The following is a 13,763-nucleotide window of genomic DNA, read 5'->3' on the forward strand; positions in this document are numbered from 1 at the left end:
TGACCCATCAGTTACAGTCTAGATATATGGATGTGCTAAGGATATTTATTGGTCATAGAGAGATAGAGTTCTGCAGCTTAGATTAAATAAAAAATTTGAGTTAAAAACAAAGCTCAGACTTGGCTCTACTGTGACTCCTTAGGCTCCACAGGGATCACTCAAGCTGGGAGCAGACAGGGCTTGGGGCAACGCTTTGCATTTGGGAAGAGCAGCTATTTCCTGCTGCTTTGCTCTTTGGAATGGAGTTGCATCGGGCGGGTGCTAATTGCCTTTCTGGAAATCAAAGCAGCCGGCACTGGGGCTGTCTGCTGGTCTTTGCTTCCCTCAGGCGCTGCCCATCAGGCGGCTTTGCCTTCTCGTCTGCACAGGGAAATAAATACCTCACCTGGAGGGATGTCTCTCCCCAGGGACCCCTTGGCCGCTCGGAGCATTTGCCCCTTTCCACAGCCTTATCCCGCTGTCCAAGCGTGAGATCCTGCAAAGGCAAATGCTGCTGTGGAGAGTTTACTTAGTGCCAATGCTGGGCACAAATCCTAGGAAAACACACTCAAATCTGGCTGCAGGGAGGGGAGGAGGAGAAGTGGGATGCAGGGAATGGGAAGGAAATACAGAAATGGGAAGACTTAATGTGTGATCGTTTCTCTCCCGGTGTGATTTTGTGGGTTTTATTTTTAAAAGCTGGAAAAAAGCCCTTTAGGAGAATGTGGAGCACCACATTACAGCACTTCCCATTACTGCCAGGTGCATCTGCTGAATGCAGGGCTGCGTTTGGGGGTACAGAGATATGTGGAGCCCTGACACCCTCCTGTATCCACCCCCACATCCCAGCCAGTCCCACTAGAGAGGCCTCACCTCCTGGCAGCTCCAAGGATCCTCCATTGAAACAGCCTTTGCATCTCTTGGTGCATGTAAATCAGGGGCTTTCCAGGAGTTTCTTGAGTCCACTGCCTGTGGGCTCAACAATCCTCATTCCCCCTGCTAGCTGGACTGGGAGCAGGAGAGATGTTTTGGTGCCTCCTCTGCTGTGAGACTGTTATGGCAACACACTCACATCCAACCCCTCAAGGAGATCAAACCATCCAGCCCCCTACTTAGGGGCTTGGGTTTGGCTTATTTTTGCTTTTCTAATGGGGAAAACACACCATTGCACAGTGGTTATCCCTGAGATGAGAGGCAGCATTGGGCACATCTGGTCTCTTCCAGGGCATCTCACCTGCAGGACTGAGAGCACTTTGCTGATGTTACACCTGTTTCCCATATAAACCACTTTTCCCCATTTGCTCAAGTTGTAAGTGCCTGGTTGGCACAATTCCAGGTGGGATTCAGTTCTGTTTCCACAGACAACAATTCAGGTGTGTCTAGGGGATCCTAATTACATACTCATCTAATGGATACTTCTGGGGCAGAAGAAGGAGAAGGGGCAGGGACAGACCTGGAGGGCTGACTGCATGTCACCCTAGGGAGGGAAAAAGGAAGCAGCAGCAGCAGCAGGAGCAGCAGCATCCTTCACTCTCATGCCCCTGGTCTCCAGCAGGCAGAGCCAGCAGGTTTGCTGAGGTCATTCTACTCCTTGCGACAGCCACCTGTTTTCCTGGGGAGCTGTTTTGTTTCCCTGCTTGTGCATCCAACAAGCCATAGTTCAGCATCAACAAATGCCTGGCATCTCAAAAAGCTATGGATGCCCCATCCCTGGAAATGTTCAAGGCCACATTGGCCTTGAGCAACCCAGTATATCAAAAGCTGTCCCTGTCCATGGCAGGGGTTTGGACTAGATGAACTTTAAAAGTACCTTCCAACTCAAACCAGTCTGTGATTCTAAAATTCTACAGTTTAAACAGCACATTTGCACTCTGCTGTGCTTTGGCAGAAGGACATTTCCCCCATGGATCCACCCAAATTCCTACCCACCAGTACCAACCCCCCCAGCTACTGCATGGGGCTGGCAGCAGTGGAAAGCAGGAAAATCCTGGATGGAGAATAAGACAGAAGACTCCTTGCCAGAGAAATTATCTGAAGCAGGTGGTTCCAGCTTGGAGGAACTCAATTTATATTCCCAAATGACATGCTGGGAGCTGCACACAGCTCCATCAACAAGCACAGCACAGGCAAGGCAGATGTTTCAGCGAGTGCCAGCAGCTGGAATAGAATCGCTGGCTCAGCTCGGCTGCACCCATCACTCCAGACAGTGATTTGGGAAGTCAGTGTTGGAGGCTCATCCCAAGGGAGCCTGGATCAGGTGGCTGCAGGTCTGGCTGGCAGAATCACACAGCTCATTCTGAAACAAAAAGAGGTAGCAGAGTGCAGAGCTGGGCAGGAGGAGACACTCCTGAATTATTTATAGGCTCCAGCCTTGGGAAAAAGCTTGGCACAGAAAAGTATAGGCTCTGCTTGGGGCCAAAGGCCATGGTGGTGACAATGGGGTTGTCCCCCTGCCACCACACTGCAGGAGCAACTCTGCCCAGGACACGTCCCCGCCAAAGGAAGTGGCAAACGTTTGGGGATGCCCAGGCCCAGTGTGGTGGGATGTAGCTTAGGGACAAGAAGTCCTACAAAGGGATAAGGACACAAAGGAGCATTCTAGTGGGCAATGCAAGGCACGAGGCTTGTCCCCAGCGCAGGTGTTGTTGGCACAGGTGAACTTCCAGATCTGGAGAGGAAGGAGGTGGTTCCTACATAGGTGGGCAATGGCACTGACCAGAGTGTGGCAGAGGCTGCTGTGTCACCAAGCCCCATGTGATTGTTTTATTTTCCATGTGGTGGCAGTAACAAAGAGCAGCTGTGCTGTGCTGTGCCCCAGACTGGCAGAACAAAGGGGGTCAATGAAATGTTCCCCAGGTGGGACACAGCAAGGATGTGACAGGCCAAGAGAGCAAAGGAAGGGTGGGAATACCAAATCTGACACAGTTTTGGAGAGATGTGTAAATCCAAGAGAGGTTCAGCAGAAGCCACCCCTAACACTGCAAGAGGCTGTGGAAGAGCACACAGGCACATCTCAGACACCTTCCTAAACAGCCCACAAGGCTTTCCAGAGCCAGGCATGCTTCCACCTGAGGTACAACTCAGCCTGCCTGCCCTGAGTAGAGCCCTTACCACCCTAGCTCAGGACTGGTGGCTGTTTGTACAAGCCATGTAGGTGCCTGGGCAAAAAAAAAACAAATAGAAACTGGGAAGTGGAGTTTCCTTTGGGGCCTTTGGGGCAGCCAAGTGCATGAGCAAAGTATGAAATGCTGCAAAAGGGATGAGGAAGAGACAGATGTTGGGAGGGTGCCTCTTCATAGGAAGGGTTAGAGCAGCTTTATAGCACAGTGGTGTTTAACTGCTGATGCAAAAGCAGCCAAGGGCCCCTCACTGGGCACACAGCAAGGGAACAAGCACCAAGACCCCAGCGGCAGCTGTGTATACACCACCATTCCCATCTCACATCAGCAACTGATGGAAAATGGGGTCCAGGTGAGTCCAGTCAGACCCCATGGATCACTGACAGGCAACATCACCCTGCTACATGGTGGAGGCTGGCAAGGGACTGGTGCTGGAGCACCACCCAGGAGCAAAACCCCTGGGTGCCCATGGGTGCTCCCTCCGTGGAGGCTGCTCAGCTGGATGCAGGGGATAAATAGAGTCTGCAAAAATACAGAGGAAACTGCACTTTCTTGAACTGCTGTAAACCGTGATGGGAATGTTTAAAAGAAACTGCCAGGCAGGTATGATTTACTTGGCTTTTGATAAAATCTCACATCAGAGACTATTAAAGCACCTTATCAAAGGTTAAAGGGGCAAAGTCCCCATTTGGCAACAGAAAACAAAGACAGAGAACATCTGCTCCTTGAAGCAAAAATGAGCAAACACGAGGGCACAGCAGAGGTCAATACTGGCATCATTACTATTTAATACCACTTGTATATTAATGAGAGGCAGGAAAAAGACAAAAAAACAAGGCAAAGAAAGCCAACAATGGCCCAAACTTACTTCACTTTGTCAAAAGAGAGGGAGGTAGGGAAAAAGTCACACTGTGAGATGTGCTTAACATGAGAAATGAAATTATCACGCTGAAGTTTGCCAGTGGAAGTAGTTTCAGCACATTAAGCCTCGTCTTCAGCCTAAGTGGGGCTGAACCAGCTGGTCCCATTTTACCAGCCACTTCATTGTGAATTCTGAAATGAAGAAAAAAAAAGACAAACACTTTCTCTGTCATTTCTTACCCTGGTTTTAATCAGCCAGTATTTCCTCATGTTCTTGTGATGCCACAGTTTCTTGGCTACAAACATTGCAGGGGAAGGCTGCATTGTTTTCTTTAAAAAAAAAAAAAAAAGTTTCTGCTGACATTTAAGAAACAGAACAGGGAGAGTTCAACCTCTGATCATTTTATAAACACCAAAGATGCAGAACCGTGTCAGAAGCCTACATGGATCAGAAATATTGTTTAGATGCAACCTGGATGTGTACACAACCAAGAACCTTGGCTTCTAATCTGAGCTAATAATGCACACTCCAGGTCATCCATGGAAAAAAGACTGATGAAATGCAGGCCCTGTACCTGTAAAGGCTACACACATCTGTCAGTCCTCAAGTCAGCACAGGAGACAGCTGGCTTTGATGAGCGATCCAGCACAGCACAGAGGGCTCTACCTTCTTTTCTTTCTCCTTTTCGCACTTCCTAAGGTGTGGGGAGCAGTCCCTTCTCACGGCACTGGAGCAAATTGCTCCAATCATGGAGTTTCTGATGGAGATTTTGGACACAGATGACAAAAAAGCCTTTGGCAGGGAGGGAGGAAAGGAAATTTGATCAGTTTTTAACTCTAGAAAACCACCATTGGACTCCAGGAAAATGTTCCATGAAGTGGTGGTTCCAAGTAGTGTGGGCCCTTCCCAGGCTGCTGGATCGATCACTATCTTTCAGGGTTTGGCTTATGATCCTGCACAAAAAGGACATTCCCCTGTGTGCACAGGATTCTCTTCCTCATCCTACACTTCCTCCAGCAGCTGTTCCAAGCGTGGAGCCCCTGGAGAAGCACGGGGCACGTGTGTGCTGGGTGCAGCAACACACTTGAAGCTGCAGTGAAGAGGTGGCTTGCTGCTTGTCCTGGCTTGGCTTTCTTGGCAAAGCCACTTTTCTACCCCTCTCTAGCCCCAGACAAAGCCTCACCTCAGCACAGGCAGCAGGGCCTGGTGCACACGTCTGCTGGGACATGTGCAGATCCACCCAAGGATGCTCCATCATTGTCTGTGCCAAGATACTGCTTTTAATTAATCAGGGCTTCAATTACGTGCAGTTCTCATCTCCATACCCTGATCCTGGTTAGCTTCAGCTCTACAGAGCCATATATATGCCAGTACTAATGAACATTAATTTCTATGTATCCATGTTTTCTTTCAGCCCTGTCACCACCTGGAAATCTCAATTAATTTTATTTTCCCCTCTGTTAAAGAAATATCTAGTCCTTACAGATGCGGAAAAAAATAAAGAATGTAAAAATATGATCCTATTTCCTCTTCCCTATAAAAACATCAGAAAGGAGAAACATGTAAGTTAGGGCTCAAATCAGCAACATTATCTCATGGTTTTCCTTATGCTTCATGTTTGCTTGTTTTTTTATAAACGAGGTGCTGGTTGTAGAGGCGATGGCTAAATGCTGGAGAAACGTTAGATCAGAGCACCTGATTTCCAGCCCTCAAGATACTTACAGGGTCTTTTTTCAGATTGAAATCATCTCTCAAGGAACACACAGATGTGATATGAGGCCAGTGCTCAGCAAAATCAGATTGATGGCAATCAGAAGATTCTGAGATCTTCCATCTGGGAGGAGGGGCAGGCACTAAAGGGTTCAAATTCCAGGTCAGGACTGCAGATGCCACGTCCTCAATTCATCTCTGCTGTCAAAACCATCAGCCAAATGCCCCACAGCTGCTCACAGAGCTTCTGTGTGTCGAGCTTGAAATGCTTTCAGAGAGCAACAAGGAGGAGCCTGAAAATCAATTAATTATACAAATATTAGTGACTTCCTAAATGTGCTCAGTGCCGGGAGCTCCCATGCACCTCTGGACCCCTGCACCACAGTCCTGGGGCACTACATTCTCTGGGAGATAAAAAGTAATTAAAATCAGGCAAGAAAAGCAACACTTTAATTTTTTCTCTTTCTGCTTGTTTTTAGGCAGGACTTTTTCAAAGACAGTTGCAGGAAAAGCAATCTTTGAACTAAGAGGCAATTACTTAATTAGGTACTTAGCTGCAAATTACATGAAGCAAAGTGCCTGTTTTATCTATTTGGAAATGTAAACTGGGCCCTGTGCTACCTCTAACATAGAAATTCCCTCCTTTTCCCAGAGAAAATTTGTCTCACATGCAAAGCAAGAGACTCATATGAATAATGAGTGAATTCCCTAAAATCATTTGGGAAAAGGGTCTTTGGAAGCACAGAAAGCACTTTCAGGGAGAAAAATTAACAGAGAAGACATTGGAAATCAGACATATTAAAGCCATGTTAGATTCCAGTGATTTATATATTAAATGAATAAGAAAAAAAATGGGATGCTTTGCAAATCAGTGATGGAAAAGAGTTGACTTGAGCAAGTAGTCTGTGACAATCCTGGCTGGTGAATACTAAAACACGGCACAGCTTCCTAAAGTTGTGCTGAACCCATCACCACCTGCTGCAAAACAGAGTTACATTTTTCCTGAAGAATGCTCAAAAACACATTCTGGGTAAAAAAAATCACTAGTTGATACACTCAAGTGCTCTTGCTGTGGCACCTGCAGCCTTCCATGGGCAACACACTGATCAAACCCCTTTGAGATGACATCCAAGGAAATGACACCTCAATCTCCCTGGGGCAACTGTCTTGGCTCTGCACTCAGAAAAAATTAATGCTGGCCAAATTTTGCCCATTGTCAGGTCCATTTGGTCCCCTCACTTTCCTTGTTGCCCAACATTTTGGTGTGACATGCATCAAATGTGACTTTTTTTGTCCAGTTTCTGGGCAAAATTCAGCATCAATGGAGGACTTGGCTCTGCAGGTGCCGGGTCTCCTCAGCTCTGGTTAAATTTCCCACCCAAATTTTTCCCAATCGCAGTTTTCATATTGAAAGAGAAGGTGTCAGAGCAAGGTGTCAGAGCAAGCCAGACTCATACTTCTCAGGGGAAACATCAGCGTGTGTGAGGAAGAATTTCTTCACAGAAAGGATGATCAGACATTAGAATGGATTCCCAAGGAGGTGGTGGAGTCACCATCGCTGGAGTTGTTTAAGGAAAGCCTGGAGGTGGCACTCAATGCCATGGTCTGGTTGACAGGGTGGGGTTTGGTCATAGGATGGACTGGATCTCAGAGGTCTTTTCCAATCGATTTCTAATTGATTCTGTGATATGGGGAAATGGCCTTCCACAGAGACAGGGGAGATTCGGGTTAGATATTACAGAAGTGTTTTCCACTGTTAGGGCGGTCAGGTTCGGGACAGGTTGCCCGGGCAGGCGATGGAGTCACGGTCCCTGGAGTTAAGTGGAAGAGGCGCCCGGATCCGGCGCTGGATGAAGGGGTTTAGTATCGAAGGGGTTACAGCGGCACTGCTGGGCTGGACTGCTTATCTTAAAGGTCTCTTCCAACCTTGGTGATTCCGTGAGCGCAGGAAGGGACCGGACCCCGCACACAGCCCCTGGCTGCCCACACGTGCCGAGCCGAGGCCCGGCGGAGGAGGGCGGGCGGTGTCGCGACATGTCGCGCTGAAACGCCGCGCGCCCCCGCGCGGGAACGCGCGTGGGATGCGGTGTGAGGGGGAGCGGGAGGGGGCGGGAAGCGCGGAGCGGGGAGGCGGGAGGCAAAGGGAGGGAAAAGCAGGGAAAGGGAGGAAAAGGGGGGGGTTTAACCCCCCCGTGCCCGGCGGCGGCGGCGGCATTTTCTATTCAGGCGGCGCTGAGGGAGCCCGTCGCGCCCGGTGCATTGTGGGACCGCGCTGGGAGTCCCGTTCGCGGGAGGAGGCGGAGGGCGAGGAGGCGGCGAGAGCCGGTGAGAGGGAGACCTGAGGAGGGAGGAGGAGGAGGAGGAGGGGGGGGTGCAAGGCGGGGAGATTTAAAGGGGAATTCGCCTCCGCCGTTCCCGCCGGGCCGGGCGCGGGGGGCGGCGCGGCGCGGCCGGGGCGCGGGGTGCCCGCCTGGCCCGGGCCCCGCCGCCCTCCCTCGGCCCGGCCCCGGGGGAAGGGCGGAGGAAGGAGCGGGGATGGGGGGGCAGCGCCTCACCGCGATGCGGCCGCTTTAAAAAAATTTGGACGCCGGCAGCGGACGGGTTAAATTTTTCGCCCGCCGACATTTTTTTTTTTTTCCTTTTCCCTCCTTTCCCCCCTCCCGCCCCCCCCCCCCCCCCCCATTCCTCCCCGCACCGCCGTGCTTCCCTCCCTCCCCATTCCGGAGTATCGGCGGGGGGGCTGCTCCGCACATCGCACCGGCCGTCCCCGCCGGCCAGGGGTGAACCCCGCCCCGGTGACACCGTACCTGCACGTGGGGACACGGGGGACACCGGGGTCGGACACCCGCGGGCTCCGGCCCCGTCGCACCTCGGGAAGGGGCCGCTGCCACCGCCGCTCCTCGTCCTCTCCGGCCGCACAAAGAGCGGCAGCGAAGGCCCCGGGTTTGCCTCTAAAGGCAGCGGCTGGAAATTTAAGGTGTCCCGGAGCCATGTCTGCCCGCAGCGCTCCCCGCCGCATTCCCCGGATCGATGGTGGTTGCAGCGCCTCGCCTCGTGTGTCTCGGGCGGTCGGGCTGGCGGTGGGTGCGCTGGGGTTTGTTTGGGGTATGTACCTGGCTCCAGCTCTCCCTCCCTTCCCCCCTTTTCGCTCCTGTGCTCTCCTCTCTCTGCTCTTCAGGAAGGCAAGGGTTAAACTTTAGCTTTTAATATTTATTATGCCGCTCTTTTAAAGTAAGAAACGTCTGGGTTAGGAGGTGTTGTCTGCTGCTGGGGAGGGATGCTTGTCGCTCGCAGAGCGATGCTGCATGGACTGCCAGAAGCGCAGAATGTTCTGAATGGCAAGGGACTCCCAAGGGCCATCAGTCCAGCTGCTGGCTCTGCATAGGACAGCCCCAAGAATCACACCTTGTGCCTGGGACTTGTCCAGACTCTTCGGGAGCTCTGCCTGGTTCGATGCTGTGACCACCAGAGTCACCAAAACTTGGTCTTGTGGGGAATGTTGCTCCCATGGGAGTCTATCAATTACACAGTTGTATGCAGCTTTAATCAGATCTTTATTAGAAAAGTTACCGTATTCTTGCACTGGGGATGTTTTCCATTAAATGAAACCATCTCGTTTGTTTCAAGAGTTGTTTGCAACTGTAGGGGATCTGTGTCCTTACAGTCCTCAAAGCTGCAAAAAGTTCCGGGTAGACTGTGGCCTCTTCATCCGTCCTTGTGAGAGTAGGCAGGGGTGCTAAGCTTATTGCACTTATTGGTTAGATGAAGGAAGGTGTTTCCCTTGTGGGGCAAGCTGCCTTTTATAATTTTCTGGAATTAATTAAAATGAAGTGTTAAAAAAGAATGAGGGGAAAAAAAATCCCCCCCTTCTTGAAAAGCTTTTGTCTCCCATTTCTGTTGACAGGTTGTTTTCCAGACACGTTTTTTTTTTTTTTTTTTTTATTGCAAGTGCTTAGTGTCTTGCACTGGAAGACAACAGCTAGGAACTGAATTCATTGCTCATCCAAGACACGTTCTTGTAACTAGAGTTTGGATTTCTGCCCGAGCCTAGGCTTTGGAAGATTTGTTTTAAATAAGTGCCACACCTCCCAGAGAAGGAGGGAAAATACAGCGGAGTTGGGCTCCACATCAAAACTTCTCAGGGAACTTAAACTTCAGTTCCTACAAATTATAGTCAGTAAATTGGCTTAAAAGTTTATGGAACAGATGTAGTTGTTAATAAGTGCTGTGTAGGGCAGATACAGCACAGTCTGTAGATTTTACTTCTTTCCTCCATTTAGCAAAGTTGAACTTGGCAAATACCAGTCACTTACATTCTTCTTTTCAGCTTAGCCTCATTAGGGCATGACCATCAGTATCTCTGTTCTTGTTGCTGTTACACAGGATTCTTGCTTTCTAAGAAACTACTACTAGACAGGTTTCTTTTAGTAATTCCTGAAAACTTGTTCTCTGAAAAAGATGAATTGTATTTAATCACAGCCATTCCTGTTTAGAAGTCAGTGTCTCAGTTAGGCCTCTTATTAGTTTTGGAGTGTTGTGGATGTGAGTCAGAGTGGAAAAACGTTCTAAAATTAGACATGCATTGTTAAGAATTTTATTAAATGAATTGCATCAGTGTCTTTTTACATTACCATTTTAATGGGCAATTCTCTGATTCTCCGTATCATTAGTTGACTGAAAAAGGGCTGAAGAGGCAAGAAACTTTTCAGCATTTTTTTGTCTGTGAACATGCTAAGAGGTAAATTGGCATGTTTGTAGGTGAGCAGCTCTGCTTAGATATGGCCTCTTTGTTCTCCTGCTACCTGCACTAACAGAACCCCAGGGCTGTGTTTTCTCCCGAGGAGAACAGGTGTATTAGGGAGCTTCAGCTTCTGACTTCAGGACTGAAGCGGAGCCATTATTTGAAAAGCATCTTCTTTTTGAGATTAATATGTTAATGGCTAAAATTATGACCCCACACTGAGCTGAGTACAAACAGATGTCTTCTGCTGAGCATGCTGCAGGATCAGGGCCCAGGTTGCCTTTTGGAAGTTGGCCTCTGTGCTCTGGGAGCTATTACTGCTTTCATTACCTCTGTGTTAAATGAGGTCGGTAAGTGTGTTAGATCCCTTTTTTAACGAAAACCTTACGCAGCATATCGGGAAAAGAAGTTAATTCTGTGGTTCACCTGGCATAGTTATAGTTTTAAATGTCAGAAGGTAGAATGAGGAGTCATCCCTTTGTAGTAGAAGGGAAATGAGTTGTGTGAGATGTGTACACCTGTCTTAACAGGTGAGCAGCAGCAATGAAAGCTTTCTTTTTCTTTTGACTTGCACCATGTGGAAAACATGTTGTCTTGAGCATCACAGGAATTTCTAATGTTCCTTTTTTCTTTTTTTTTTTTTCCTTTTTTTTTTTTTTTAATTGTTACTTTTATTTTTTAATAAGACTGATCAGCAGAGAAACTGATCCCGTTGCTCTGGGGTGGGAGAGGCCGGCAGTGTGTGGGAGAGAACCATGTCTGTTCGGGAGTCCTTTAACCCCGAAAGTTACGAACTGGACAAGAGCTTCCGTCTGACCCGATTCACTGAACTGAAGGGCACAGGCTGCAAAGTGCCACAGGATGTCTTACAGAAACTGCTCGAGTCTCTACAAGAAAACCATTTTCAGGAAGATGAACAGTTCTTGGGGGCAGTTATGCCCAGGTTAGGTAAGTAGTTGCTGCTCTGGACATTGGTGGTCGTCCTGCTCTGTTTGCTTAGTGACACGATGACATTTGTGGTTTGTTTAACCAGTTTGAAAATTGTGTGATGTATAATGCATGCACAGCATCCAGAAAGCTGAAGAATGAATCTCATGCTGTCATTTGTTGGCATCTGGGATACAAGAATATTATCTTAATTATTTAATATCCTTGAGTGCACTCAACTACAAAAGCAAAACACTCAGGAATGGCCTCTGTGATGGGCACATGCTTAGGTGTTAGTCTGCTCCTCCCTTTCTCCCCCAGTAGATGCTGTGCAAACTGAAGTCCTAGTCCTGTCAGTTAATTTCTCAGTTAATTTCTAGACTTTTATGTTCATGCATTGCATTTGGATGACTCCCAGGTGAATTTCCCTTTCCCCCACCCTGTTCCTGGGTCACAGAAAGTGAGCAAGAGAACTTCCTTGCTTTAGCTGCCTGGGAGCGAATTGTTTCACAATTGTCATTATTCCTTTGAGTCCTTTCACTGTTCCCCACTCTAACTCTTTTGCTCACCTGTAGAAGCTGCCTGGGAAAGGCTGCCTTTCCAAGACCTCTGTGTTCTTGCCAGCTTCACTTTCTCTTTGATATTTGCACAATGATGCAAGCAATAAAGGGAAACAACCTGCACAAGCCACCTACATGGGGAACAGGGCAAACGTAGGTATTTTGATACCAGCTACTCTACCTAATATTGATATAGATAAATTAATGTAGATAATGTGTTTAATGACACTTTTAATTCTGTTTGTCTATTTGCTCAGCCCTGCATATTCAATCTCTTTGCAGTGCAGAATGGTTTCTTTCCCCCCTCAACTTAGGAATATCAATGGAGCATTTACTCTGAAGTTATTTCATTATCAGTTAGTGTTCAATAACCTTATTTAAAATTATATAAACATTGCTAATTGTCTATTAGTAAGCTAACAGGTTGCAACCCATTATTCTGGTAGAGATTGAATATAATGAGAGATTAGTAAGGCGCCCATGCTCTTGCTTAAACAATGGGCATCTTTGTATGAAATATCTAAGCAGCAATTGTGTGTGAAGCTGGGGTGGCACTATAATTTAATATTCTCTGATGGAGGACACTTCCATCTTTTTTCATCCATAAATTGCTATTTATATGTATTTTTCTAAATTAAGTAAGTTTTCACAGCAACATTTCAATTTGGCAATTTTCTAAAGTCAGCAATGGTTTGGTTTAGGTTTTTTTTCTCTTGCAAACTTACAGGCTCTAAACAATAATGGAACTGCTAGTAGACTTCTACAGCTATATGAAAAGGTATAAAAGTAGATTTATGCCATCAGTGTGTAACTGTGATACTATGTAAAAGAAAATCTGTTAGTAATAGAAGGTGAAGAGCTCAGGTCTCTTCTAAAATATGGTTTTGTGATGAGTGTTCCTTTAGCAAATGTGTCTTTGGATAAATTTGGTGTGATTTGCCTTTGATATCTTGTGCTTAAGAGATATAGACAGGTAACTTTGCCACCTGTGCATAGGCGCTGTGCTTTTGAAATGCAGTCAGGAGGGAAGCTGCCAGCAGCAGGCTCAAGCTCTCCCCTTTTTAATTCTGCAAGGGATGTTACCCAGAGCAAACCTAAATACAACTGTAAGAAACTGCAGATCTGGTGTTTATTCTCAGAGCTGTGTAACCTGAAATCAGTAATGACTCTGAGCAGATTCACTTACCCTTGGCCTGTCAAGCAGTGCTTTTGCTGAAATTGTGGAAAAAGGCACAAGTCAAGTTGGTCTTGCAGCATTAGGGCACAAATAGGTGAACTGAGGGCAAAACAGCTCCCACCTGGGCCACTTCTCTGTACCTGCCTATGTGCCCTTCCCTGGAGGCACTGGACATCAGGCGTAGCGGCTTGGGAGCTTCTGCAGAGATTGAGCAACCCTAAATTACTGCTTGGGAGCTTGTCAGTATGTGTTCCTTTCCAAGGTGAGATCTCCTGGCTCTCTAGGCAGGATCCTCTCTGCCTATATACCACTGCCTGGCAGACCTGTCCCCTCAGTAAGACTCGGGTGACAGCAACTGCTCCATCCCTGTACAGGATAGTGCCACGTGTACCTCTGGCTTGTACCTCTTGCTAGGGTAGTGTGTTTTGTTAATACATGGTGAAAGGTTCCTGTGTGACATCTGCTCCTTAAAATGGGCTATTTTGAAGACTCATGCCCTGAATGTGGGGCATTCAGAGTAATTCCAGGCAGCTTGCTGCCATCCCAGGAAGGAGGTAAGCTTCCTGCCATTCCTGCAAGGCACAAGGCTTATCCACAGGGGAGTCTGGCTCAGCCAGCATGTTGTGATTTGTCACTTGTCCCTTTGGTGTGGGCTCTTCATTGCAGTAAATGCTGGGAAGTTCTAATA

The 13,763-nt window shown here is 47.8% G+C and overlaps 1 protein-coding gene and 1 long non-coding RNA gene across 4 annotated transcripts in view; one reads left to right on the plus strand and one right to left on the minus strand.

Moving 5' to 3' along the window:
* LOC136361105 (uncharacterized) lies at positions 1-8,567 on the minus strand. 2 transcript variants are annotated; one of them, XR_010743570.1, is made up of 3 exons: positions 8,478-8,567; positions 5,683-5,963; positions 1-360 (listed from the first exon to the last, which is right to left on the minus strand). It is a non-coding gene; the product is annotated as an uncharacterized lncRNA (long non-coding RNA). The 2 variants fall into 2 exon arrangements; XR_010743571.1 differs by lacking the exon at positions 1-360 and adding an exon at positions 3,669-4,151.
* The window catches only part of SEPHS1 (selenophosphate synthetase 1), a 25,879-nt gene continuing 20,043 nt past the window's right edge, over positions 7,928-13,763 (plus strand). The window contains exons 1-2 of one of the 2 annotated variants that reach the window (XM_066318797.1): positions 7,928-7,995; positions 11,098-11,359. In XM_066318797.1, coding sequence (XP_066174894.1) covers positions 11,167-11,359 — 193 coding nt within the window. In that variant the 5' untranslated portion in view covers positions 7,928-7,995; positions 11,098-11,166. Of the gene's footprint in view, positions 7,996-8,566; positions 8,776-11,097; positions 11,360-13,763 lie in introns of those variants that run through there. The other variant, XM_066318798.1, reaches the window with a different exon arrangement.

Source organism: Sylvia atricapilla, chromosome 5, assembly GCF_009819655.1.
Source record: "Sylvia atricapilla isolate bSylAtr1 chromosome 5, bSylAtr1.pri, whole genome shotgun sequence".
NCBI classification, from domain to species: Eukaryota; Metazoa; Chordata; class Aves; order Passeriformes; family Sylviidae; genus Sylvia; species Sylvia atricapilla.